The sequence below is a fragment of the Garra rufa genome, chromosome 18 (assembly GCF_049309525.1).
Source record: "Garra rufa chromosome 18, GarRuf1.0, whole genome shotgun sequence".
Classification (NCBI taxonomy): Eukaryota; Metazoa; Chordata; class Actinopteri; order Cypriniformes; family Cyprinidae; genus Garra; species Garra rufa.
The window spans coordinates 39,051,191-39,077,447 of NC_133378.1; the positions used below are offsets into that span (position 1 = coordinate 39,051,191).

The 26,257-nt window shown below is 41.0% G+C and overlaps 2 protein-coding genes across 2 annotated transcripts; both read right to left on the reverse strand.

Annotated features, from left to right (window-relative positions):
• Positions 1-11,063: 11,063 nt before the first annotated feature.
• Positions 11,064-16,189, reverse strand: LOC141290658 (interferon-induced very large GTPase 1-like). Its single transcript, XM_073822762.1, has one exon. It carries the CDS (start codon positions 16,187-16,189, stop codon positions 11,507-11,509), a length of 4,683 nt encoding a protein of 1,560 aa, XP_073678863.1. The 3' UTR covers positions 11,064-11,506.
• Positions 16,190-16,666: 477 nt separating this feature from the next.
• Positions 16,667-25,549, reverse strand: LOC141290659 (uncharacterized). The gene is made up of 3 exons (XM_073822763.1): positions 25,459-25,549; positions 19,514-20,140; positions 16,667-18,667 (listed from the first exon to the last, which is right to left on the reverse strand). Exons 1-3 carry the CDS (start codon positions 25,547-25,549, stop codon positions 16,887-16,889), a joined length of 2,499 nt encoding a protein of 832 aa, XP_073678864.1. The 3' UTR covers positions 16,667-16,886.
• Positions 25,550-26,257: the final 708 nt, after the last annotated feature.

Genomic DNA, 26,257 nt, shown 5'->3' on the forward strand with positions numbered 1-26,257 from the left:
TCTTTACTGGAGACATTAAAACTTCTGAGAGATGATGCCACCTTGTTGCATGAAAGTGTGATTCCTTTACTTCCTGTTGAGGAGCAAACTAAGCAAAATTAATGGTATGGCTCAGTTTCACGGTTCAACAAAGGTTTTATTGAAGATGTGGAAAAATGGCTGCTTGATCTTGAATTCTTCAAGAAAACTGTGTCTGCTCCAGCTTTAGCATTGTCTGATCAAATGAATGAATGCTTGGTGTTACCTCAGTCTGCTATAGATGCAACACCGATGAAGACCATGTCTGTTGCTGAAAATTCATCTTCTTTACATGATCAATTGCCTGCTGTTACATCCTCTGATTGTGCAAATTCACAAAGAACTCTGACTCAAAGTGAAGAGTGCAATGCATTGCCTTCGGATCATTTTACGGATGACATTAAGCCAACTGATAGCATTTCCAACACATGCAGTAAAAAGTCTGGTAATAGGAGCTCTTCTTCAGGTTCTCGATCTGGTAGATCATCTACATCTTCTGCTCATCTTCAAGTGGAAGCTGAAATGGCAGCTTTGTTAGCCCGCCAGCAAATGCTGCAAAGGAAGCATGAGGTGGAAGAAGAGGAGGACCGCTTAAGAAAGAAGAAAGAACAAATTGACCTTCAAACTCAAATAGCTGTGTCTATGGCTAAGGTTAATGTGTACAGAGCTGCTATATCAGACCCAAGTGTGCATCTGGAAATTAGTGAATCAAGAAAGAAAAGTGACAAAATGAGTTCCTCCAATGTGATGGCAACAGCATCAGTTCAAGTTAATGCACCTGTTAAGTCTCGGTCTGTCAGTTATTCAACAAGGGATGTGGATGTAAAGAATACTCAGCCTCACTCTCTGCAACAACCAAGTTCCAGTTCTATAACACCATTACAGTTAAGTGCATCATTCAGTGGACAGCAATTCTCTAACCGTGGTGGTGATGTACCTGCTTTAAGGCAATCGTTATCTGATGATGAACAAGGAAATATGGTGCGTCTTATGGAGAGACAAAATGAAATTACTGCTATGTTGGTACAACAATGCAATACCTCATTACTTCCTCACAGAGATATTCTGCCTTTCGATGGAGATCCCTTGCAGTATCAATCTTTCATACGCTCATTCGAGGAGGTTGTGGAGAAAAGGGCAAATAATTATGGTGAGTGTTTCTATTTTCTGGAGCATTATACTCGAGGTCAACCTAGAGAACTCGTCAAAAGTTGTCAGCATATGGCTTCCACACAGGGCTATTTGAAAGTCAAGGCCTTACTTAAGGAACATTTTGGAAATGAACTTAAAATATCGTCTGCCTATATGGACAAAGTGCTTTCTTGGAAGGCTATAAGACCTGAAGATACTAGGGATGGGGCCGATCCGATCCAGTATCGGTATCGGGTTCCGATACCAGCTTAATTAATGGATCGGAAATTTCCGATCCAACCTAGAGAAATTTCCGATCCAGAGTTATGTCTACGTACAGTGCTGTCTGCTGAAATGACTTCACAAGTGATCCCGGGCTAGGTGACGTGTCTGTGCTCCAATGAGACACTGAGAGAGATGAGATGCCTCCTTTCAGGAAATCTTCAGTTTGCAGGTAGCAGTTTAGCATTGAGCGTCATACATGTCCGCTGTGTGGAAATACTTTACGGTCGGAAACGCCACAAAGACAGCAACGTGCAATGTTTGCAAAGCCGTTGTTCCGAGAGGTGGCACCTCGTAGATTTATTTAGTAGATTAACTGTTAAATATTACCCATCATAGAGTAAAAGTTTATAATTTGTAGACTTCGTGCGTGTTATTTTCTGTTTTTAACGTTGCCGCACACACCTGAAGCGAGCACGCGCACACAGAGAGAGAGAGAGAGAGAGAGAGAGAGAGACAGAGAGACGTGATTCAAACTGCGCGATTCACAGACTGATAACTCTTTAACGTCTCTTGAACAGAAACATTCATACAAAGTTATGTTTAAATACCCGTTGTTTTATTCTGGTAACACCGTCTGTTATGTCTTCAGTGAACCGAAACAGCTGAGAAGGAGATGCGTGCCAGTATTACGTGCGTTAGGCCTTAAAGAGACAGCATCCTATAAATACCTGCAGTGAGAAGCACTAGTTATTTATCAATGAATTATTAAATTTCTGCACCTGAATACTAGTTAGGGCTGGGCGATAAAACGATAACGATATATATCGCGATAGACAAGAGATCGATATCAATAAAAAATGTGTTCGATAAAACGTTCGATATTTTGTATTCTTCGTCGGCCCGCCCAGCCCCCCTTTAACGTTCAGTTCATAGCGCCAGATCACAATAGAAGTTAAGGTTATCTTTCCTACAGAACGGGTCCATGTTGTTGTATTAAACAAACTAAATAGCCTTATGTTATTTATCTTATTTACACGACGGCATTTGGTTTCTGTCTCTACATGATCGCGCGTTTACAATGTCTCCTCACAGACGGGATCGCGGACTCCATTCATAAAAACGGACTTTACTATAGGGCGGAATGCCGCGGAATTCGTCGATTTTTGGACCAATAAATCAAAAGTTGGTCTGTTAATTAATTCAGATCGCGATATGGACTAGTGTCTGTGAAAACTGAAATGCAAAAAGACCGTTTCAATAAGAATCCTGCATGTTCCGTTTGCCTCTATATGTATGAATGGAGGAGACGCGTTTTATTTTCACTACACGCATAATGCACACGTGACGCTCCCGCAAATTTTTGGCCTGTGCATCTCACATGAACAGACAAACTCCAATAAATACATCTCCAAAGCTGCTGTGAGTGTCACTTTGTCAATTTTACCGTTTCATTAGTGAAACTAGCATCATTCATACTGTATTACACACTGAAACTTCACGGCAACCTGTCAAAATAAAAGTACGCTTTAACATGTAACAGAACAATATTAGTCTTGTATTACTGTACAGTATAATGTAGGTGTTCACATTTAAATAATTTGCATAAAACAATATGTATGATAAAAAATAAAATAAAGAGTCACCACTTAATTGTTGAAAAAATACTATTATTATTAAACCTTGTTTAACTGAATATCATTTTTCTTCTATGTATTAATTTTAACAGTAAAGCTCCGCTTATTTTTATTTTTAAAAATAAATCTGTGATTTTGCTTTCATTTGATTATCAGAAAAATTAAAACAAGAATTTCTGAAAAAAAAAAAGGTTGTAAGGCCCTATTGTTCAAAATGTTGAAAGTTTTGGACTTATTTTTTCACTTAAATAAATATTTTTGTTATTACACAAAGTATAGGCTAAAGTACCGGGAAAGAAGTAATGTTGGCTACTGGCAACCAGCAATCTGTGCAGAAAAAAATATAATCAGCCAAGTACTTTGCAACAACCTCTGACCTGTGGTCAAGCCGTACTTCTGGGCCATACATTAGCTTGACCATTCACTTCATCAACAATGAATGGGGTTTGAATTGAGGATTAAGAGATAATTAAGTGTATATTGTGACTTTAGACTTATGTTTACATTTTAATTATTTGAGTTTTCCATGGTTGTTGACATTTCTGTCTTAGGGGATTATGATCAGAGGCAGGTTAAGTTTAAAATAAAAATGCTTGAGTGTAATATATTTTTCTCCTGGTCCTTATTTTAAATGGGTCATAAAAATATCAATAATTATCGATATCGACCGATATGAAACACTGATATCGTGATATAGTTTTCAGCCATATCGCCCAGCCCTAATACTAGTATTATTGATTTTATTAGTAACTTTATGTTGTATTCATCTACACTTGTCATTTGTGTTAGTGTTCTTGTTTTGTTACTTATTATATTAGTTCAGCTAGTTTTTGCTGTGGATTAGAAGTACTTAAATTAAGCATTCAGTAATTAATAAACAACAAACTTTTTTTGTTTTGTTTGTTTTTTGCTGATCCGAAAAGTGCACTTATTGCACTTTTATTCAAAATGTTTAACATTTGAAAACCTTATTTTGTTGCTGCTACACAAGCAAGAATTTACTGAATTTATGTTGATCAGATGCACATTGTTCTATTTATACTGTGAATATTTATTTTTTATTTAAAATATTTGAAAACCTTTATGTTTTATGCAACAAGAGTGTATATTGCACTAGTATCTAGTAACCCTGTCTTGAAATTTAAATAAATATCAATTTAAACCCTTAAAGTTGCATATTTGTTTTCAGGATGGGATTTCTGCCATTTTCTAACCTCATACTTACCTCAAGTTGCTTTTTGGGAGATACTTAGACTTGCTTGTAGAGAAGTTTGTTACAGCCTCATAAAATCAACAATGATAATAGTCATAGTGATATAAAAGCAAATAGAGCTCTGGTATCGGAATAGTATCGGTATCGGCAGATATCCAAATTCAGGTATCGGAATCGGATCGGAAGTGAAAAAATGTGGATCGGTGCATCCCTAGAAGATACTAGGGCTTTGCAGGATTATCATCTTTTCCTTAGAGCCTGTTGTAATGCCATGGATGATGTGTGTTACATGAAAGAGTTAAACTTGGCTACTAACATGCAAACTATTCTTTCCAAGTTGAAGCTCAGAGATAAATGGAGAGCAGTGGCATGTGAGCTGCAGGAAAAACGGAATGCGCAGGCAGTATTTAAGGATATTGTGGATTTTGTAGAGAAGCAGGTAAAAATTGCTACCGATCCTGTGTTCGGAAACATTTTGGAGGCTCCTTTATCTGTCAGTCGAAATCCGTATCGTTCTAAGATGAAGGGCAGTAGTTTTGCTACCACCGTTACTGTGACTGGTACTGAAGATGCTAAGGAAACCAACAAGCCAAGTTTGGCCTGTCTTTGTTGTGGTGATGAACATTTCTTAAATTCATGCACTGTGTTGGCCAAAAGGTCCCATAAAGAAAAGCTGGAATTCTTGAAAAAGAAAAGAGTCTGTTTTGGTTGTTTGGATACAGGCCATATTTGTCGAGATTGTAAGAAGCGGATTACATGCAGAGTGTGTGGCTCTAAACACCCCAGTATTCTTCATATTTTTCGACAAGATAAAACCGTCGAACCAAAGCAAGCAATAGGCAATGCCCTGATCTCAGTTCAGTCAAACAGTCTTACTGGGGCCGGTGAAGATGCTTGTGCCTTGTCCATTCTTCCATTGTGTGTTAAAGCTTAGAATGGAACCACGATTGTGGAGACTTATGCCTTTTTAGATCCAGGCAGTTCATCAACTTTCTGTACTGAAAGTCTCATGAATAAACTCAATCTGTCTGGCAAAAGGTTGAATATTCTGCTTAAAACCATGAATCAAGACAAACTGACTTCCAGTTATGTTCTCAAAGATTTAGAAGTTGCTGGATTGGATCAGACAAATTATTGTTACTTGCCTGAAGTGTATACTCAGAAAAGCATGCCAGTATCTAAGGCTAACATTCCCACACTAGACATGTGCCGGTATTCGGTAATGCAATAAATCGCGGTGATGAATATGCACGATATCGTTATCGTGGGCACTTCAAAAGACCGTGAAAAATAATAGATCAGAATTTATATTTATAGAACGCTCATTAGCTTATTTTCCATCAACCGCTTAAACAAACACGGTACATGCTGCGCGAAACACGTGCGCACTCTGAATGTAAACAATCCCCACATGTAGAAGCACTGTGCGCATGCGGCGCAGTGCGCACTCTAGTCTAATGTAAACAATCCTCACACGGAGAAGGAGCATGGTCGGAAGGAGGAACACTGCCGACGATTTATTCCCATTTTAAAAGCAGGGCTGCCAACTCTACGCATTCAGCGTGAGACTCACGCAATTTACACTTCTCACACGCTCTCGCGCCACGCATCCATGTTCTCACACAGAGAAAAATCACGGAGCAAAGAGAACATGGAGACCGACAGACTACTAGAACAGAGCAGGTTACTTTTGATATGAAAACAATTCTCAGCTCTCAGGTTCTGTCCATTTTATTACGAAATTCAGACAATAAATACCGTTTTGGTGCTTGTAAATGTGACGTGACCGATCGCTGTAGGGATTCAGTTCAAGTAAACCGATCATCTGTTACTTTTTATTTAAAGATACAGTACAACAACTTTACCGAAAGATATGCCTACATAATATCGATCAATCAGTGTTTTTCAACCACGGAAAGAGGTCAATAAAACTGCATGTGAACAATTATGTCACAGAACGTTACATTTACCTTAGTTGACTAGAAAAAAAATAGCTATAGAGGAGCATTTTGCTAAATATATGCACTATATTACATTTGCATTATATTTTTACTTGTTATTTAATTGTTATTATAATGAAAACTAAATTGTATTTAATTTAATTTGTTGATTTTTAACCTTTAATACTACCAGCTGACAGGGCTCTCTGTATGTTTACAGCATTATGTGAGATGTATTTTTTTTCTTGAGAAAAATTTATATGTAGGCTATCTACTGTAGCCTACCTAATTTTTATCCAAAGAGTCCATATTGAATCAAAATTGAAATCAAATCCCAAGAATTGAAATCGTGAAAATTGTGTAAAATTCTGTTTAGTTACCAAATGTTTTGACAATCGCAATTACACCTATTGTAATACAAGTTGTTTTTTTAATGCAAGTTGTTCCCTCCCCCACCACCACCACCACTCCATCCATTTCTCCTGAGCAATTAAAATATTGTGATAATACCGTATACCGTGATAAAAGCTCAATCAATTAATCGCAGCATGAAAATTTGATACCGGCACATGCCTATCCCACACAGAGCGATCATGTTCGCTGGCCTTATTTAAATCATGTAACTTTGCCCTTAATTGAAGCTGGAGTTGAGCTCTTGATTGGAGCCAATGTGCCGGAGGCACTGGAGCCATGGCAAGTTGTTCGTGGTCAAAGGAATGGACCATATGCGGTTAAAACCATACTTGGATGGACGGTGAATGGACCTCTTAAAGGAATGGAAAAAGATGGAACCTTTTGTAATGACCAGCCTCAGGTGACTGTGAACAGGATATCTGTCTCAAAATTGGATGAGCTTTGGAAACAACAGTTTAGGACTGATTTCCCTGAAACTGCTCAGGATGAACTGGTTGCAATGTCTAAAGAAGATATTCAGTTCATGGATATAGTGTCTCAGTCTGTAAAACTAAGAGATGGCCATTATTGTATTGGTTTACCGCTTAGGAGAAAAGATGTGGTCCTGCCAAACAACCGAATAGTTGCAGAACAGAGAGCTTTAAACCTGCAAAGGAAATTCTGGAAAGATTCTGCATTTCATGTAGATTATACCGCCTTTATGGAGGATGTGATTTCCAAAGGATATGCAGAAAAGGTACCTGAAAAGGAACTTAAGAGGCATGATGGTCGTGTGTGGTATATACCCCATCACGGGGTTTACCATCCAAAGAAGAAAAAGATCAGAGTTGTATTTGACTGTAGTGCTTCATTTCAGGGAGAATCATTGAATGGACATCTCCTTCAGGGACCAGACTTAACAAGCACTTTAATAGGTGTTCTTACTAGATTTCGAATGGAGCCTGTCGCCTTAATGGCTGATATTGAGTCTATGTTCTATCAGGTGAAGGTTCCTGCAGAAGATTCTGACCTGTTGAGGTTTCTGTGGTGGTCAAAAGGCGACTTGAGTAAAGACCTGGAGGAATTTAGAATGGTTGTGCACCTATTTGGAGCTTCTTCATCCCCAAGTTGCTCTAATTATGCACTTAAAAAATGTGCAGATGACCATGGAGCCATGTGTAACCAGAGGACAGTAGAGGTTGTCCAGAATCACTTTTATGTGGATGATTGTCTTTCTTCTGTGCCTACGGAGTCTGATGCTATTCAGCTATATAAATAACTAAAGGCAATGTGTGCTAAAGGTGGGTTTCACTTAACCAAATGGATGAGCAACAGTCGTGTGGTGTTGAATGCGATACCAGAAGAAGATAGAGTCAAAGAAGTCAAAGATCTTGATTTGAATCATGACATGCTTCCAGTAGAAAGAGTACTCGGTGTACAGTGGTGTGCTGAATCTGATACCTTCAAATTCAAGATAGTAATCAAAGAAAGACCATTTACAAGAAGAGGGATACTTTCAGTGATCAGTGCCATATATGATCCCCTTGGTTTTTTGGCTCCAGTAGTTCTTTCTGCAAAGAGGATCCTTCAAGATCTTTGCAGAGAAGGGGTTGGATGGGACAGTGCTATACCCATTAAATATGTACAGAGATGGACAAATTGGCTCAAAGATCTGCATGGCTTGGAGAAATTTGAAATGAAAAGATGTCTGAAGCCTGTAGAGTTTGGAGAGATCACTGTAGCTCATTTACATCATTTCTCGGATGCCAGCGAGGAAGGTTATGGCGTTGTGTCATATTTGCTTTTACATAATGGTCGGAACATGGTGCATTCTGCCTTTTTGATGGGTAAAGCCCGAGTGGCACCAGTGAAATCTATCACTATTCCTCGTATGGAACTGACAGCTGCCACTTTGGCCAGTCGAATGGACCAACTGTGGAAAAGAGACCTGAAAATGGAATTACAAGATTCAGTGTTCTGGACTGACAGCACTGCTGTGCTGAAATATATCCAAAATGAGTCCTCCAGATTCAAGTGTTTTGTTGCTAATCGAGTGTCTGAGATCTTGAAAACATCCAAAACTACTCAGTGGAGACACACAAATTCTGCCAACAATCCCGCTGACTTCGCCTCAAGAGGCTTGAAGGTAGATCTATTCCTTAAAGAACAGATGTGGACCTCTGGCCCTCCCTTTCTTACTAGGCCACCGGAGGAGTGGCCAAGTAGCCCAATTGACTTGGGAAAGAGTTTGGTTCAGGATCCAGAAATTAAACAAGAAGTGGTTGTTAATACACTGCTGGTTCAAACTCAGGAGGGATGTGGCACTGTAACACAGCTTGTCAATTACTATTCATCATGGACACGTTTGAAGAAGGCAGTGGCCTGGATTCTGAGGCTGAAGAAAATTCTTCTATCCCTGAGTAAAAGGAGAAAACAGCTGAGGGAATCTCTCGTTTGCACTGAACCAAATCAGTCACTGAAAGATACCATTAATGAATCCATGCGTAAATTCCGATCTAGTATCAGGGACGGTTACCTTTCAGTAGATGAGTTAGAAGAAAGTGAAATGGCGATTATACGCTTTTCCCAAAAGACGAGGTTCCCAGAGGAACTGATATCTTTACAAAGAGGTGAGATAGTAAAGCGGAGCAGTCCTTTGTATTGTCTTAACCCAACACTTGATGCAGGCGTCATAAGAATGTACGGACGTTTGGATAACGCAGTTATGCCTGAAGAATCAAAGCACCCAGTGATACTGGCAAAGGATTTGTATGTTTCTGAGCTACTTATAAGACATATTCATGAAGAAGTTGGACACAGCGGACGAAATTATATGTTGGCTAGACTACGTCAAAAATATTGGATCCCGGGAGCAAGTTCAGCCATACGGAGAGTTTTGTCCAGATGTGTGATTTGTAAAAGACTTCAAGGAACAGCAGGCTGCCAGCAGATGGCGAACTTACCTTTAAGCAGAGTATTACCAAATGAACCACCATTTACTCGAGTTGGAGTGGATTGTTTCGGTCCAAATGAGATAAAACGTGGAAGAACTACTGTGAAGCGATATGGAGTCATTTTCACTTGTTTGTCCATCAGAGCTGTACACATTGAAGTGTTGACAACATTGGACACAGACTCTTTCATTAATTCTTTACGACGGTTTATAGCACGTCGTGGTCAAGTGTCAGAGTTGCGTTCTGATAATGGAACCAATTTCGTAGGAGCTGAACGAGAGTTAAGAGAAGCTATACAAAACTGGAACCACAATAGGATCAGTGATGTTCTAATCCAAAAGGGTATTAGATGGATTTTTAACCCTCCTACAGGATCTCATCACGGAGGTGTATGGGAGCGGATGATTCGATCAGTGAAGAGGATTATGAATTCAGTCCTGAGAGGGCAGAGTTTAACTGAAGAGGGTCTCCATACACTTTTATGTGAAGTGGAGTCCATTATTAATGGCCGTCCTCTCACTAGATCATAAATGGATCCCAACGATTTAGAAGCTATAACACCCAATCATCTGTTGCTGTTAAAGACTCAACCTTCTTTACCTCCAAGTTTGTTTCAGAATGAAGATCTTTATGCACAACGTAGATGGCGACAAGTACAGTACATGGCCGACCTGTTTTGGAGGAGGTGGGTAAAGGAATATCTACCTCAGCTACAGGAACGACAGAAATGGCTTGTGAAGAAAAGGAACTTTCAAGTTGGAGATGTTGTACTTGTTGTCAATGACACTGCCCCTCGGAACTCATGGTTAATGGGTAAAATCATTCAAACTATACCAGACAAAAGAGGTTTGATCCGCCAAGTAAGGATTAAGACAAGGTATAATTGCTTGGACAGACCGGTCACCAAGATTTGCTTACTACTTGAAGCTGAAGAAGATTTATAATTGATTTCTTTTTTTTTTTTTTTTTTTTTTTTGAGCGCTCAATGACTTACTGACGTACTGATGAGGACATAATGACTGACTTGTATACAGATTCTTTTGAATTTTTTGGTCTGACTCTTTTTGACCCTTTTTTGAGACTTTTCTAAGAAGAAATATGGAGATTTATTATGGACTGATTAATTGATGGACATGTATTTATAATATGAATTTGTATGTTTTGTATGTTTATGGTTGTTGATTTATGGTTGATGATTATTACTTTTTCTTTATATGTAATTATAATGGGGCCGGAATGTAGGAGCATTAAACTTGTTGTTATTTTTCTTATTGGTTAATCACTGTCACGAGGGTTCACTGGTGATCACTTCCGTTTTCTTTATCTTATGTGGCGGTTCATTTGTTTGTATGATTGGCGAGTAGTGGGGTCAACTTTCTGTTGACCGTATTGCTTATTGTTTTTGGTATTTTTTTGTATCTGTTTGTCTTCGTGTGTTTCATTTAAAATAAATCAATGCAAGCAAAACTTAGCAAAGATACTCTTTAATACGGACAGCAAACGAGTCACGGAGGATCCCACTATCTTGCCTGTATGTGGCGATTGGACGCCGCTACAGATGCAGATATAAGTCTTTTTTTTGTCAGAGTTCAGTTTATTTAGTTTAAATATATTCCTCTAGGCTTAGGGTTGACTGTAATCCTCCCTACGTGCAATATTCAACTATGAATGGTTTTGGTCATGTTTATAATAGTAAATTGCATTTCTCATAGCTGCATGTCACTGAATAATTTACTTTTGTAAAGCAGCTCACATTCTTCTTATATCTTGCAATATATGAATGGGAGACAAAGTAACTTCCCATTCTGTGTGTGTGTGTGTGTGTGTGTGTGTGTGTTTTGGTAAATGCAATGCAACTTATCCTTAATTATCTGTATCTATTCTGTGTTTTTTGCTAAGTGGTTTTATGCTTAAAAAGAAAACTGGTATATGGCATTGTTAGTGACATGTGGAACAGATATTTGACAACTGTCATTGTATCAGAGTCTTAACTGTTTCTTAAATGTATTTATCTAGACTCTCAATAGCTTCCTCTTGAGAGTATTTTCTCCATTCATCTGGAATCTCACCATCCTTATAGGTTTTTTCATAGTGATTTTCCAAATCTTTTTGGAATCTGCACACAAACCAATTCCAGTACGGCAGCTCAGAGAGATCTGGGGTGATTTTCCAAGAAGCAAATTCAGGACCTCCTTTTCTGTATTCCTTCCAGGGGATTAAATCATCTGAGCTATTTGGATAAAAAGATCGATCACTGGCTACTGCTGATGTGCAGATGCTGATAGATAGGTTTGTTGTTCCTCTATAACTAAGCCCATTTATTGCAGCATTACGATGGAAAGGCACACTGTGATCTCCAGGATGGTTTTCTATTGTGTTGGTGCAGACGGCTGCACAGAAAGGACACTGAACCCAACAGCACTGACAGAAGTGATCAATCAGAATCTCATCTGGTCTGTCTTTGTGTTCCAGCTTTTCTGGAAAAGTTTCTGTGCTGAATTTGCTGCTTATGTCAGATATTACAGTTAGAAGTTCTTCTTTTATCACATCTTCTAGGAAGCTGACTTCAACATCATCATGATTCACTCCAGTGAGGTCATTTACAGAGAATACCAGAACAGCAGAGAGCTGCTGAGTGAAATGATGCAACCATGAATCAGCATTAGTCTGTTTGCTGGATTCTTGTGCTGCACTTGTGATCTGTTTCTGCAGCAGTTTAATATTGTCTTCCATTTTGGCTCGAACTCTATCTTCAAATCTTTCATTGATGTACTGACTGACTTCACCTTCAATGAATTTCTTGAAGAGTTCTTTGGGATTTTTAATGTAGGTCATGTATGATTGGAAATCCTTATTTTTGGCTAGTGTTTTCAGGATGTGTTTCTCCAGGTCTGATCGGTTCCCATTTAGTGATTCATGGTTTGTCTTCATTTCATCTGCTAAATCTCTGGCAGTTTTTTTGTAGACATTCTGCTGAAAGGGCTCTTTAAGTTTATTACAGACAAATTCCCCAAAAATAGCAGTTGTTGATGCTCCTTGACAGTATTTCTGAAAAATTCTGTAGTACTCTTCACTCTTCTTGTTAAAATAGAGAACAGGATCATTGGTTTCCCTGAACATTTTGTATTGATCATTGAATTTCTTCTTTGCTTTATGGCATATGTAAAGTACCAGATCCATGAAGAATTCACTCTTGAACAAATAGTTCACTTTTTCCCCTTCTACATGCTCTGTTAATCTTCCTTTTATGTAATCTATGAGTTGTTGAATGCAGCTGATGTTGTACCCCATCTTTGCGATATTAAATGCATGTATCATTTTATCTGTCTGCTCATTGATGTCTGTGATCAAGGCTCTTATCTGACCTTTATCCTCTTCAGATAAAGCAAAATTAGTATTCTCTTTAACTACTTTGCACACATTTATTATCTGTCCCATAATTCCACTGGATTTCTTCAACTGTACATATTTTGAAAAACTTGACACAGAGAACATATCTTTGTACTGAATGCTCCCTTTCAGATGGCCTGAAGAGAGACTTGCATGAGTCTCACTGAGAAGCTTCTGCACATCTTTTAATATGTCAATATCTTGGTCTAAAGGAGTGTCTTTGATGATCGCAGCTGTCTGTTCTTTCCAAAAGGAATCAAACTGTGTTTTCATGACATTTTCATCATTGGCTTGGTCTTTAAATTTTAAAGCAAGTTCTTTGCTCTTTTCAAAGAGATTGTTTTCGTGATCTGTCCTTTTAGCATCCATCTTTTTCTTCAGGTCACGCTGCTGAAGAACTCCACTTAATTTTCTCTTAGTTTCCCGCACAATGTTTTCTTGAACCTCCTTGATTTTTCTCTCAAATGAAGCTTTCCACTGATTCAGTGTACCTGCATCTCTGTCTTTCTCAAAGAATTTAGACATCGTCTTTTTCACTTCTTCACTTTTTGCATTTAGTTGTTCTTGAAGATCAGTTTCCTCAACATTATGAATTGCTTCATTTTCGATTTTGTTGTGTAGTTTGTATTCAATTTCCAGCATGGCACTCCGAAGGCTCCAGGTCCACTTGCTGTATTCAGTCTCTAGTTTCTTGTATGTTGCAATTTCCAGAGAATTTTTGAAGCTGAACACAAATTGTTCATTAAGCAAAGCCTCCCAGAGATCTTTAATACGGTCTTTTAGATCTACCAGCATTATCCCATCTGATTTTGAAGCATGTGTTAGAATAGTTTGCTTCAGTTCTAGAATGTTCTCGCAGTAGTTTGGGTTTGGTGGTGCCATGGGTGGGCTGCCCTCCCAGAGCTGAGCAAAATACTTCACATCTTTCTGAACATCAAATGCAATCACATCACTGAAACATTCTGCATCACAGACTTCTTCTTTAGCAGCAAGTTTAGTCATTTCATCCAGTTTCTCCTGCAGTCGTCTCCTTCCCTCCATGTTTTTTTCTCCAGCTGTGAGATCTGAGACATTCTGATGCACAAACATGCAGCTGGGATTCAGTCTGACTTTATTCATCCTCATGAAGGCCTGAACCACAATCTGAAGAATGTTCTGCATCTCAGATGGGTTTTCTCCAAATATATTGATCAGGGTCATATTTCCAAGACCAACAACAAATGTGGCCATTTCATTGTCACGATGTGTTGTTGAACTCCCAGCCAGTTCTGGTGCACGAAGTCCTTCAGTATCAACAACCAGAATGTAGGCAAACTTCAGCTCTGTTTTCATCTCTTCTGACACTTTGACCAGCTGCATGAAAGCTCCTCTGGTGCACCTGCCAGCACTGACAGCAAACTGGAGTCCAAACATGGCATTCAGCATGGTGGATTTGCCAGAGCTCTGAATCCCTAAAACTGATAGAACAAAGATTCTGGTCTGTTCTCCCAGTTTCTTAACAAGTTCTTCTAGAACATTACTAACCCAGATGAGAGGCACATGAGCAGCATCTCCATCCATCAGCTCCATTGGAAATCCAGAGATCATAATTTCTGCTGCAAGAATTGGGAGAGAACAGAAGTCAAACTGCAGACTGTATTCCTTGTTCTTCTTCACAGATGACCATGATTCATAGATCTGACCAAACTCTCTCAGGATGTGCTCCAAGCCAAAAAATGTCCTATTAATTTGCTCTGATATGTTTTTCAGTTCAGTGTGCAGCTGATCTAGTTTGTCAGGCATCTTTTTCAATTCTGAGACTTCATGCCATTTCTTGTGATACTCCTTATGAAGTCCACGGAGCTTATCTGAAGTGAAGTCATCCAACAGGTTCATCATCCATCTGAGGAAATAGATTTTTTCTTTGTCTTTCTTTAATTTCATTGTTTTAATAAATGCTTCCATAAACTCACTCAATCCCTGAGACATTTGCTTTTCTCTTATTTCTTTCATGTTCTTCAGTTTGGTACTTTTATCGTCTTCTAGATTTTCTCCTTCTAGATGATGCAGGTCTTTGTTTATTTTACACCAGTCATGCCACAGTTTCCCTTGACAGGGCAGGATTGTTTCTTTCACTGTTGATGGATCTTTTTCTCTCAGTAAACCAATGATCTGATGTCCTGCTTGTTTTCCACTCTGGCACTCCAGATCATCCTCATCTACTCTGATTCCTGTGTGTTTGACCACATCTTCAAGTTTGAAGCTCTTTTTTTGCTTGGTTAAACTGTCTCTGACAGTCTCTCTTATTTGCTCAGATACATGAGATTGGTTTTTGTTCAGAATGCCAAAAATGAATTTTCCATTCCCTAGTTCAGTTTTATCACAGTCATTGTCAGTGAGCAGACAAATGAGAGGCTGAGGAGATCTGAAGAGTGATCTCACCAAACCCTTGTAGTGGTTCTTCTGTCCAAAATCTGGTAAAAAGAGGACGTTTACTGAAACCATACTGGTCAAAATCTCATATTGTTTCTCATATTCTCCTGCATCACCATGAAGATTACAGAAAGCAACACAGTCATCAAATGCGTCTGTCTTTTTCCCAGAAGGACAGTACCAGGCGATCTCCACCACTCCATCCATCAGTAATCTGGTTCTGCTGCTGCCTGGGCAGTGTCTGTGGAAGAATGTGTTGTGTTTCTCATTGATGAGGCTGTTCATCAGCTGAGACTTAGATGAAGACACAGAGCCAAACCTGAAGAAAGCCACCATTGGAGTCTCAGCCTTGTAGACCGGCTGGGTTTGACTGATGATCTCATTGTTGGTGTTGTTCTTCTTCCAGCTCTTATTGATTTGTCTAAATGTCCAGAGAGGAAACTCAATCTGTTGTGTGAATGGATCAGGAACAAGCAGAGGCAGTGCATACTGACACTGTGAGAGTTTAGTCACCATCAGCTGCTTCAGGAAACCATCAGCACAATGAAACACGGCCATCTGAACATCCATTGGGTGAATATCAGGGCTGTGTTTTGCACTGTTTTCTTTAGCTTCTTTCTTTGTGTGTTTTAGGACAGTGCATCTTGCGTTGTAGTCCATGTTTATCAGCTTTTGTAGGAATGAGTTTACAAGTTCATTCTCTTCCTGTGGTTCCTGAGGCTGAAATGATGACCTGGCTATTTCCAGAATGTCAGCTGTTTTCAATTTATCTTGTTGTCTTTTTGTCAGATCTAGTCTATCATAGAGTTCTTTGAGCTGTTCATTGATTTTTGGTCCAACCGTTTGGTTTTCACCAGTGTCATCTTTCTGTAAATACATAGAGACATTAACATATAAAGTCTAGTTTGATATAAATATATATATATATATATATATATATGGTAATCATACAAACAAGAAATAATTTTGCATGAAGTCTTTTTTAGAACATACATTACGTTATTTATGGGCCTTTCCTTTGAACGAGATAAAAAAGTAATGTTTTTGTGGCTATTTATTTTTAAAAGTGAAGTGTTGTGTATCTGCTGTATTGTCCATATACAGGATTATTTGTGAATGACAGCATCTCTAGACCACTACATGAATTACTACTTATGGTGGCTTAATGGTTATAGAATCTCTAAATCATATAAATGTCAGAATCAGAATCAGAATCAGAATGAGCTTTATTGCCAGGTATGTTTGCACATACTAGGAATTTGTTTTTGTGACAGAGCTCCACAGTGCTACAGAATGACAGTGACAAGACGATACATATTATAAAAAGAACAATATAGAGGTATACAAGACAGACAATGTGCAATGTCCCTAAGCCTTGTCATCATTCACAGATGATGTGAAGAGGTATACAAGACAGACAATGTGCAATGTCCCTAAGCCTTGTCATCATTCACAGATGATGTGAAGAGGTATACAAGACAGACAATGTGCAATGTCCCTAAGCCTTGTCATCATTCACAGATGATGTGAAGAGGTATACAAGACAGACAATGTGCAATGTCCCTAAGCCTTGTCATCATTCACATTGATCACTCACCTGTGGAGAAGTGGCTGGTTGGAAGCAGCACATTTTCATGTTCTCCATGTCTTTTCTTCTGTCTTCTTCATAGTCTGCTGATTTTACTCTCATTAGTTCATCATGCTTCTGTTGTTCTATTAACTTAATTTTGTCTTCATAAATCTTACACTGTTGTTCTTTCAGAGATTTCTCATTCTCCATTTCTTTTGCGAGCATCTCATGTTGTTTGTTCCAGATTTGTTTTTCTTCCTGCACCCTTCTTTCATTATCTTGCATCTGTTTTAGCATGTCCTCCTGATGTTTCAGCTTTTGTTCCTCTTGTTCTTTTATCTTTTTCGAATTTTCATTGATTTTCTCTTGATTTCTCTTCTTTTCTCTGATATAATTCTGTCTTTCATCTTCCATCTTTGTTTTCATCTTCTCTATTTCTTCTGCATGTTTGGTCTGAAGATCTTTTTCTTTTTTTAGTTCATCTCTCTGTTCTTTAAGTTTTTTCTCAAATTCTTCTTCTATTCTCTTTTTTTCTGCTCCATGATAATTTATTTCTTCCTCCATCTTCATTTTAATCTCTTCTATGTCTGTTTTATGTTTTACCTGAATATCTCTTTTCTCCCTTTTGATTTCATCTCTCTCTTCTTCAAGTCTCTGAAAAGATTTATCCCACATTTGTTGTTCTTTCTCCCTCCTTTTCTCAAATTCTTCTTCTGTTTTCTGTTTTTCCACTTCTATCTTTTTCTCCCATTTCTCTTGTTCACTTTTCATGTCCATTTTGTGTTCTTCATTCTTTCTGAATTCCTCTTCTCTTCTCTTCTTCTCTGCATCATGATTCTGTCTTTCTTCCTCAATCATCATCTTCATCTTTTCTATTTCTGATTCAAGTTTGTTTTGAAGACATTCTTTATCTGATTTTATTTTCTCCTTCTCTCTTTTAATTTCATCTCTCTCTTCTTCCCACATATTTTGTTCTTTTTCCCTTTTTTTCTCAAATTCTTCTCTTCTCTTCTTCTCTGCATCATAATTCTGTCTTTCTTCCTCCATCTTCATCTTCATTCTCTCTTTTTCTTCTTCGTGTTTGGTCAGGAGTTTTCCTCGCTCTCTCTCCAGTTCCTCCTTTTTGTCCATTAGCATCTTCATTTGTGTTTTTTGTTTTTCTCTTTCCATCTGTCTGAACATCTTACATGTGTAGTAACTCCCTCCATTTGCTGTCACCATGTCATTGATTTTCTGCAGTAGTTCAGACACCTGCGTACAGTCTTCAGTCTCATTATTATTGAACACATGGTATCTGTTTCCACACTGTTCAATGAGCTTCATCAAAGCAGATCCTGGTTTACCCAGATATTCTTCAATGGTCTTCTTCTTCTTCTTCAGATCATCTCCTCTGGTGAAGAGCACCATGGTGTACATTAATGAGTTTTCACCAAAAGTCTCTTGAATGATCTTCACTGTGTTTTCCTCCTCCTGAGTGAAACGACTCACTGGTATCAGTAACAGAAACACATGTGGTCCTGGCAGGATCATGTAGATGCAGTTGGTGATTTCTCTCTGGATCTCTTCTTGATTGAGTTTAGTATCAAACAGTCCTGGGGTATCGATCACAGTAATGGTTCTACCATCGAATTCAGCCGTCTTTCTTTGACACTCTCTAGTAATTGACTCTTGTGACACGTCTTCATTAAATGCTTCTCTTCCTAAGATGGTGTTTCCAGTAGCACTCTTTCCAACTCCAGTTTTTCCAAGCAGAACAATCCTCACTTCATCTGAAGCCTCTGTTGAATCTAAAAAAGAAAACAGTATGAGCCACGCTGCTGGAAAATGTGTCATGTAAAGTAATTTCCTTTATACATTTAGGAACAATTTGTCTGAATTATTACTAATAACAAACTGAAATTTATTAACCCATTTAAGCCCACTGGCAAATAGTTGCCAGTTTATAGTTGTCATTTTCCTTTTGGAGGTATTTTTCTAGATGTTTTCCATGTTTTATGTCTCAATGGTATGCAAGCAAACAACCAAATAAAGGATTGAAAAAAATGGCATTGACTTCCTTCCTGTCACATGAGGCTGTCAATTTCCTACCCCTACTCCCAGGAAGCATGACGAGGCCAAACCCTCCCAAAAAAGTAAATTTTCATGTTACTAACAAGTAATTTTTGTTGACATTTATATACAGTAGCTACATAATCATGAAGGTCACTAGAAATCCAAACAAAACAAATCTTACAAGAGATCTATAGTTTAGTTTAGTGTAGTTTTTTGTATACTTAGTTAAAAGTCCAACCAGCAACTGCCAGTGGGCAAATTACTTTGTACATATAACATGTATCATGGGGAAATTTTGCTAGTGTCATGCTATTCATGTTACCTTGTTAACATTTGGCATCTAACTCAAAATGACTGCTGAAAGGAAAAAAAAGCCAGACCTGCTAAGAAACTGTCCAAAATCTGTCTAAAACCAACCTGCTGACCAGCTACAACCAGCTTAGACCAGGCTGGATGACCAACTAAAAAGATGTGTTCACTCTCTCCCTCTTCCAGTAATGAAGGTCCCCATAACTACTCCCCGGTTCACGTGTTTTATCATTTAAAGTGAGTTTGAGACATACACATTTTCTGATCATTACCTTGTTGCTGAATTTGTTTCTCTAATGAGATTACTTTCTTGCTCATTTCTTCAAATTTCTCTATTTGTACATCCAAAAATAATTCTGTGGCGAAATGACTTCTACTATTTTCTTCCATCATCTCTTCCAGTTTAGTCACCAATATTGACACTTGTTGGTTTGGACCAAGAAAATGATGTCTCCCCCCAAAACACTCAATGACAGACTTCATTTCTTCATTCAGTTCCTCTGTCTCATGCTCTGACTTCTGGATTATGAGGACCATGATGTGGTTGTTGATCTTTAAGCTGAATATTTTCTGAATATTCTCTGTTTCTTTTTTGTCTTCATCAGAAAGTGGACCATCAGAAATAATGAAGAGGAACACATGAACTCCAGGATCACAGAGAGACACACAGCGCAGAGTCTGACGCATCACTTCCTTCTCTGAGAGCTGAGTAAGAGCTGGAAGCACCACCAGAGTGATCAGACGTCCATGAACTTTCCCCTCCAGCTTCTCACACTCTCTAAACTCCGATCTTCTGTCTTTCTGGTTCAGGATGAGGTTCGATATGAAGGATTTAAATTTTTTGTCACTTCCACACACAACCACGTTCAGCTTTGGCATATCATTGAAACCCTCAGCCACTGAAAAATAAACGTGACATTCGTTTAGTGGGTAGATTAGATAAGTTATACAAACTTTTGTATGTGATTTATTGATTACAATTTAATGATCACCTCTACTATAAGTAAGGAATGATTAAAGCTATGGTCTACAATTTCAAAGGTTGTTCATTATTAATAACCTCGTTTCGATGCTGGTTTTGGATCTACAGTACAATCCTAATAATATAAAGAGAAAAAAGAATGAAAAAAATCCATTCACTCTATTGGGTGTACACCCGCAGAGAAATTGACCAATGTAAGCTGTCCGGCCGGACAGCTTACATTGGTTAACTGCTCTCATCCAATCCCCTGCTCCACTCGCGTCTCCACCCCGCCCCCTCCTGCGACATAAAATTTCGCGCGAATTTAGGCAGCATCAACTCAGCAATGGAGAAAAACCAACAAACAGACAGCAGCAAGCGGCCCCTTCTCGCCCTAACAGTCAAGGTTGGTAGAAAGAGAAAGTCAATTGAGGAAAGAGCAGAGATTTAAAAAAAAAAAAAATAAAAATGTGAAAAACGCCGGACTCAAAGCCGAATCAATATAGGGTCCACCATTGCCCGTTGGTGGAAGCTTCAGAGAAACCTTGGACTTAAAACCGACGCTGACATGGCTGACTTTTTGTTTAGCAGGTAACTTAAGCATTTATTTATACTTTTATGGTGTGGTGTATTACATAAATAGCTTTTTATCAGTCTGACAACATGATCATGCAGACGCATTGGAATGTTAGCCGTTCAGCATCGCCTATCACGGGTCAAAGTAATTATATTTCTTGAAGTGCTTGACTATTTCAGTATGCCTAATGTTAGTGGTTTTCTGTTCGAGCCGATAGAACATTGCATGTGTTGCTAATCTTGCGTGTGCGTGAACTTAAACGTGTGCCTCTGAGCTATTTTGTTAGGACAATGGTGACATTGCATTGTTGATGAAGCAACTACGTTCAAGTGTCGAAAGTTAACTTTACATATGATGTGTCATTAGCGAGATCATTAGATTGAAGCGACTAAGCAATCCGACATCGCACATGGTACATCTCTGTTCCATGTTTACTCCTGCTTGACTGAGTGACGTTGTTCAGGTCGTTTCCCGGTGGGAGGGATCAGGTAGCACAGAGGGGAGGGGTGTGCGTGTGGAGGGGCGGGATGAGTTTAAAAATTCAGGCTTTCTCGACTGATTTTCAACATCGTAGACTACAGCTTTAATGACAAGCCGCTATATTCTTGGAAAATAATGCACACCCTTATACTGTACTATACTTATACTATGGTTACCACACCCAAAACATCAATCGATGATAAATTTCAAGGCATTCGTCTGTTTTTGTCGCTAACAACATTAACAACTGTATGTGTGTGCATTTGTAAGGTGATCAGGCTGGTAGAGGAGTGGAGATGGATGAGGAGAACGGGAGTAGATGAACTAATTAAGTTTATTAAAACAAAACACTGAAACTAATACAAACAAACAAAAACCGGGAGCAAGCAATGATCAGATGGAACAATACAAACGGAAGTAACATATTCATTGACGGACAAACGGGGAGTGCAATAACAGAAATACACTGAAAACAAGGCGTGGTCATTAACAAGATAACGGGGGAAATACAAATATGGGCATGACTGAACTAACTAAACATAAACCAAAAGGGGGAGAACAGACTAAACTATTAAAACTAGAAACATAGGGGAAAAAACACTTGGGAAACAGAACAGAACAGGACAAAACACAGACATGATCCTGACATTACCTTCCCACAAAGGCACGTCACGCGCCTAATAACATCCATAGGGGAGGGAGGGTGGGCGCCCTGGAGACCGCTAGGTAGGGTCACAGGGGACACAGGATGCAGGGGTGGTCTCCAGGGCGGATCTGGGAGCTCAGGTGACCATGGCGGGTCAGGAAGCTCAGGGGACCATGTTCGGATAAACAGTCGAGGAGGCCATGGCGGATCTGGGGTTTCAGGGGGCCATGGCTGGATAATCAGTCCAGGAGGCCATGGTGGATCTGGGGGCTCAGGAAGCCATGGCCGGATAATTAGTCCAGGAGGCCATGGCGGATCTAGGGGCTCAGGAAGCCATGGCCGGATAATCATTCCAGGAGGCCATTGGTGGATCTGGGGGCTCAGGAAGCCATGGCCGAGTATACAGTCCCGGTGGCCATGGCTGATCAGGGGAGTAGCCCCCCCCAAAAAAATTATTGGGGGAACCTAGTGTATAGTCCACCCCGGAGAGCACGGAAGGGCACGTAGAGTAGAGACCTGCGCGGGACGGATTTTTCAGTCCCGCTCCCGCCCGCTCCCGCAAGATTGTGTCCCGCGCCCGCCCGCTCCCGCAGAAATATGCGTTATCTCGTCCCGCTCCCGCCCGCGACATTCATGATTTGTCCCGATCCCGCCCGCAAAAGCCCGCATAAAATTAATTTATATTGATTTTTTCTGTACTTTGATTGAATTTACATGAAACAGTTCTGTAACATCTTGTAAGTTCCACTAGACCCCAGCATAAATGCTCTGGATAAAATATGTGTTATTTAGACTAAGCATCAACATTCACAAACCACTGTTATTCTTAACAAAAAAGCAAACATGAGCTATGCGTGCATCTACGGCAGAATGCAAACAAACAAGGCTCCTTTAAAGCTGACATCTCAGTACATACGCAATCTCATAAAGCTCTTATAACAATGGATATTATGCACAATTAATCTTTCATACATGTCTACACTTTGAGTGTTGTAATTTGTAAGCACCCAATATTCAGCACTGTTCAATACTTTTGAGCAGTGAGTGGATTTTAACTTAAACACCACTGATTGGTGATGCGCTGCAGAAATCAGCAGATGGCAACATTGCTCACACTTCAAACAAGTTTTAAACCGAAACTGCCTATTCTTGCGCTTACTGGTCATATTTATGTTTTTCTTGCTGCTTTTGTGCAATAGATGAATAACAATTTTTTGTTTTTAGATATTTTATGTTTAGATATTTCTATTTTGCGGGAGTCCCGCGAATCATTTTATTTTACCGCGTCCCGCACACACACGAGCTCTACCCGCCCGCACCCGCACTTGCCCATCAAGTTTTGTCCCGCGCCGCACTCTGTTGCGTTGGGTCCCGCGGGTCCCGCGGTACTCCCGCGGGATTGCAGGTCTCTAACGTAGAGCTCTGGAGGGTGCGCAAGAGAGAGCTTTGGACAGCGCTCTTGAGGAGCGGGCTCTGGATGGTGCTCTTGAGGAGCAGGCTCTGGAGAACTGGGCGACCCCAGCGGAGACTCTGGAGGGCTGGGCATCTCCAGCGGAGACTCTGGAAGAGCAGGCTCTGGGCGAGCAGTTACTGGAGGGCGCTCTGGCTTGGTGGCCATCATGGCCGGGAACTCAGGAACGGCGGCCATCTTGGCCGGGAACTCAGGAACGGCGGCCATCTTGACCGGGAAATCAGGCTTGGTGGCCATCTTGGCTGGGAACTCAGGAACGGCGGCCATCTTGCCGGAAACTCAGGAACGGCGGCCATCTCGCGTGCAGACTCCTGTGTGGCAGCCATTTTGTGTGTAGACTCCTGCGTGGCAGCCATTTTGCGTGCAGACTCCAGCGGGGCAGCCATCTTGCTTGCAGATTCTGGCATAGCAGCAATCTTGTGAGCAGGCGTGGCAGCAATCTTGTGAGCTGGCGTGGCAGCCATCTTGTGAGCTGGGCGTGGCAGCCATTTTGTGAGCTGACGCTGGCCTGGCGGCTGACGGGCTTGAGCGTGGAGAGGAAGCCGGCGGGCTTGAGCGCGGAGAGGAAGCCGGCGGGCTTGAGCGCGGAGAGGAAGCTGGCGGGCTTGAGCGCTGGGCGGAGGCCGGTAGATTAGAACGCGGGGAGGAGGCTGGCCGCATCGGGCAGAGGACAGCAGCGGAGCTTTGGAGGATGACTGGAGATTTGGGACTGGGCTGGCGGCTCGAGCCGTTGACACGGTATGTGGAGGTTCTCGGCTTAGGGCAGGCTGGCGAGTTGCACTGTGCCTGGTAGGGGGCTGGAAGATGAGACTTACTCGGACTAGGAATTTCTTCTATTTCAAAATCAGATCCATTTAAATAGAGAATGAGATTGAATCGCTCGATCAAGGAAAAATTACAAACAGGGAGATCACAGCTAATCGTCTCATCCTCCAGCCCCAAAACAAACACAGCGCAGATGGCAGCTTTATACCAGCCTACCTGGTGGGAGAGCTCGATAAATTCCTCCACATACCGTTCCAACTTTAAACCCCCTTGCCGCAGTCCCCTCAAGGAAGCCTCAGCCCGATTCATCCTTTGTGTAGGTCCATCAATCTGTCACGATCAGGCTGGTAGAGGAGTGGAGATGGATGAGGAGAAATGGAGAAGATGAACGAATAAAGTTTATTAAAACAAAACACTGAAACTAATACAAACAAACAAAAACTGGGAGCAAGCAATGATCAGATGGAACAATACAAACGGAAGCAACATATTCATTGACGGACAAATGGGGAGTGCAAAAAAAGACTCTAAATACACTGAAAACAAGGCGTGGTCATAAACAAGATAACAAGATATCGAGGGGGAAATACAAATATGGGCATGACTGAACTAACTAAACATAAACCAAAAGGGGGAGAACAGACTAAACCATTAAAACTTGAAACATAGGGGAAAAAACACTTGGGAAACATAACAGAACAGGACAAAACACAGACATGATTCTGACAATGCTACACTGATGACGTATGCTGTCTGAGCAAACAGGGTGCGCAGAGGCAAGCAAAAAAAAAAGATTGCTATCGGGACGTGGAGAGACTTTCAACCTGTCACATGTGCTGGAGACGAGGAGCCAGGGGAACACACGAGGAGACCAGGGGTAGCAAAACAACACACGAATTTATTAAATATAACTAAACAAAACAAACAAGTAGAGACTTCACAACTTCACAACAAAACAAAACCAAAGAGCAGATAAACACGTCGAAACATTAACCACAGACAATGGGAGTGAAAGACCAAGGACTATAAATACACAGAAACAGGGGAGTGACTACAAACGAGATAACAAGGAGTAGTACAAATATGGGCAAGACTGAACCAAATGAACATGAACCAAAAGGGGGAGCAAACGGAATAAACAAAATACACTAGGAACACAGGGGAAAAACACTAGGAAAACAAGACAAAACAAGACACAATCCTCACATTGCCATCACAGGCCATGGTGGGTCAGGAAGGTCGAGAGGCCATGGCTGAGCAGACAGTTCAGGAGGCCATGGCGGGTCAGGAAGCTCGGGAGGCCATGGCCGAGCATACAATACAGTGGAGACTCTGGTGCGGCGGCCATCTTGTCCGGGGGCTCGGGAGAGACCGCCATCTTGATCGGGGACTCAGGCTTGGCAGCCATCTTGGCCGGGGACTCAGGCAGGATGGCCGTTGTTCCTGAGTCCCTGGCCAAGATGGCCGCCAAGCCTGAGTCCCCGGCCAAGATGGCCCCCAAGCCTGAATCTGCATCCAAGATGGCTACCGTCAAGTCAGAATCTCCGCTGGTTCCGCCCAGCCTCCCTGAGTATCTGCTGGTTCCGCCCAGTCTCCCAGAGTCTTCGCAGGTTCCGCCCAGTCTCCCAGAGTCTTCGCAGGTTCCGCCCAGTCCCCCAGAGTCTTCGCAGGTTCCGCCCAGCCCTCCAGTGACCGCACCGCCAGAGCACCCTCCTGTGACCGCGCCGCCAGAGCGCCCTCCAGTGACCGCTCGCCCAGAGCTTGCTCCTTCAGTGTCTCCGCTGGAGACGCCCAGCCCTCCTGAATCTCCCCTGGGGTCGTCCAGTCCTCCAGAGCCCGCTCCTCAAGAGCGCCGTCCAGAGCACACTCCTCAAGATCCAGCACGCCCTCCAGAGCCGGAGCTCTCTCCTGCACACCCTCCAGAGCCGGCGCTTTCTTCAGCACGCCCTTCCGTGCTCTCCTGGGTGGACTATGGTTTCCCCAAGAATTTTTTTTTTGGGGGGGCTACTCCCCTGATCAGCCATGGCCACCTGGACTGTTTACTCGGCCATGGCTTCCTAAGCCCCCAGATCTGCCATGGCCACCTGGACTGTTTACTCGGCCATGGCTTCCTGTG

What these genes read in the sequence shown, in the direction of transcription:
- LOC141290658 (XM_073822762.1), bottom strand. Translation starts at nt 16,189, where the DNA reads ATGTATTTACAGAAAGATGACACTGGTGAAAACCAAACGGTTGGACCA.
- LOC141290659 (XM_073822763.1), bottom strand. Translation starts at nt 25,549, where the DNA reads ATGGCTGCCAAGCCTGAGTCCCCGATCAAGATGGCGGTCTCTCCCGAG. An exon ending in ACCAGAGTCTCCACTGTATT is followed by an intron (nt 20,141 to 25,458) that starts GTATGCTCGGCC and finishes TTTATTTTTCAG; the next exon opens with TGGCTGAGGGTTTCAATGAT. An exon ending in GAAACAAATTCAGCAACAAG is followed by an intron (nt 18,668 to 19,513) that starts GTAATGATCAGA and finishes TTTCTTTTTTAG; the next exon opens with ATTCAACAGAGGCTTCAGAT.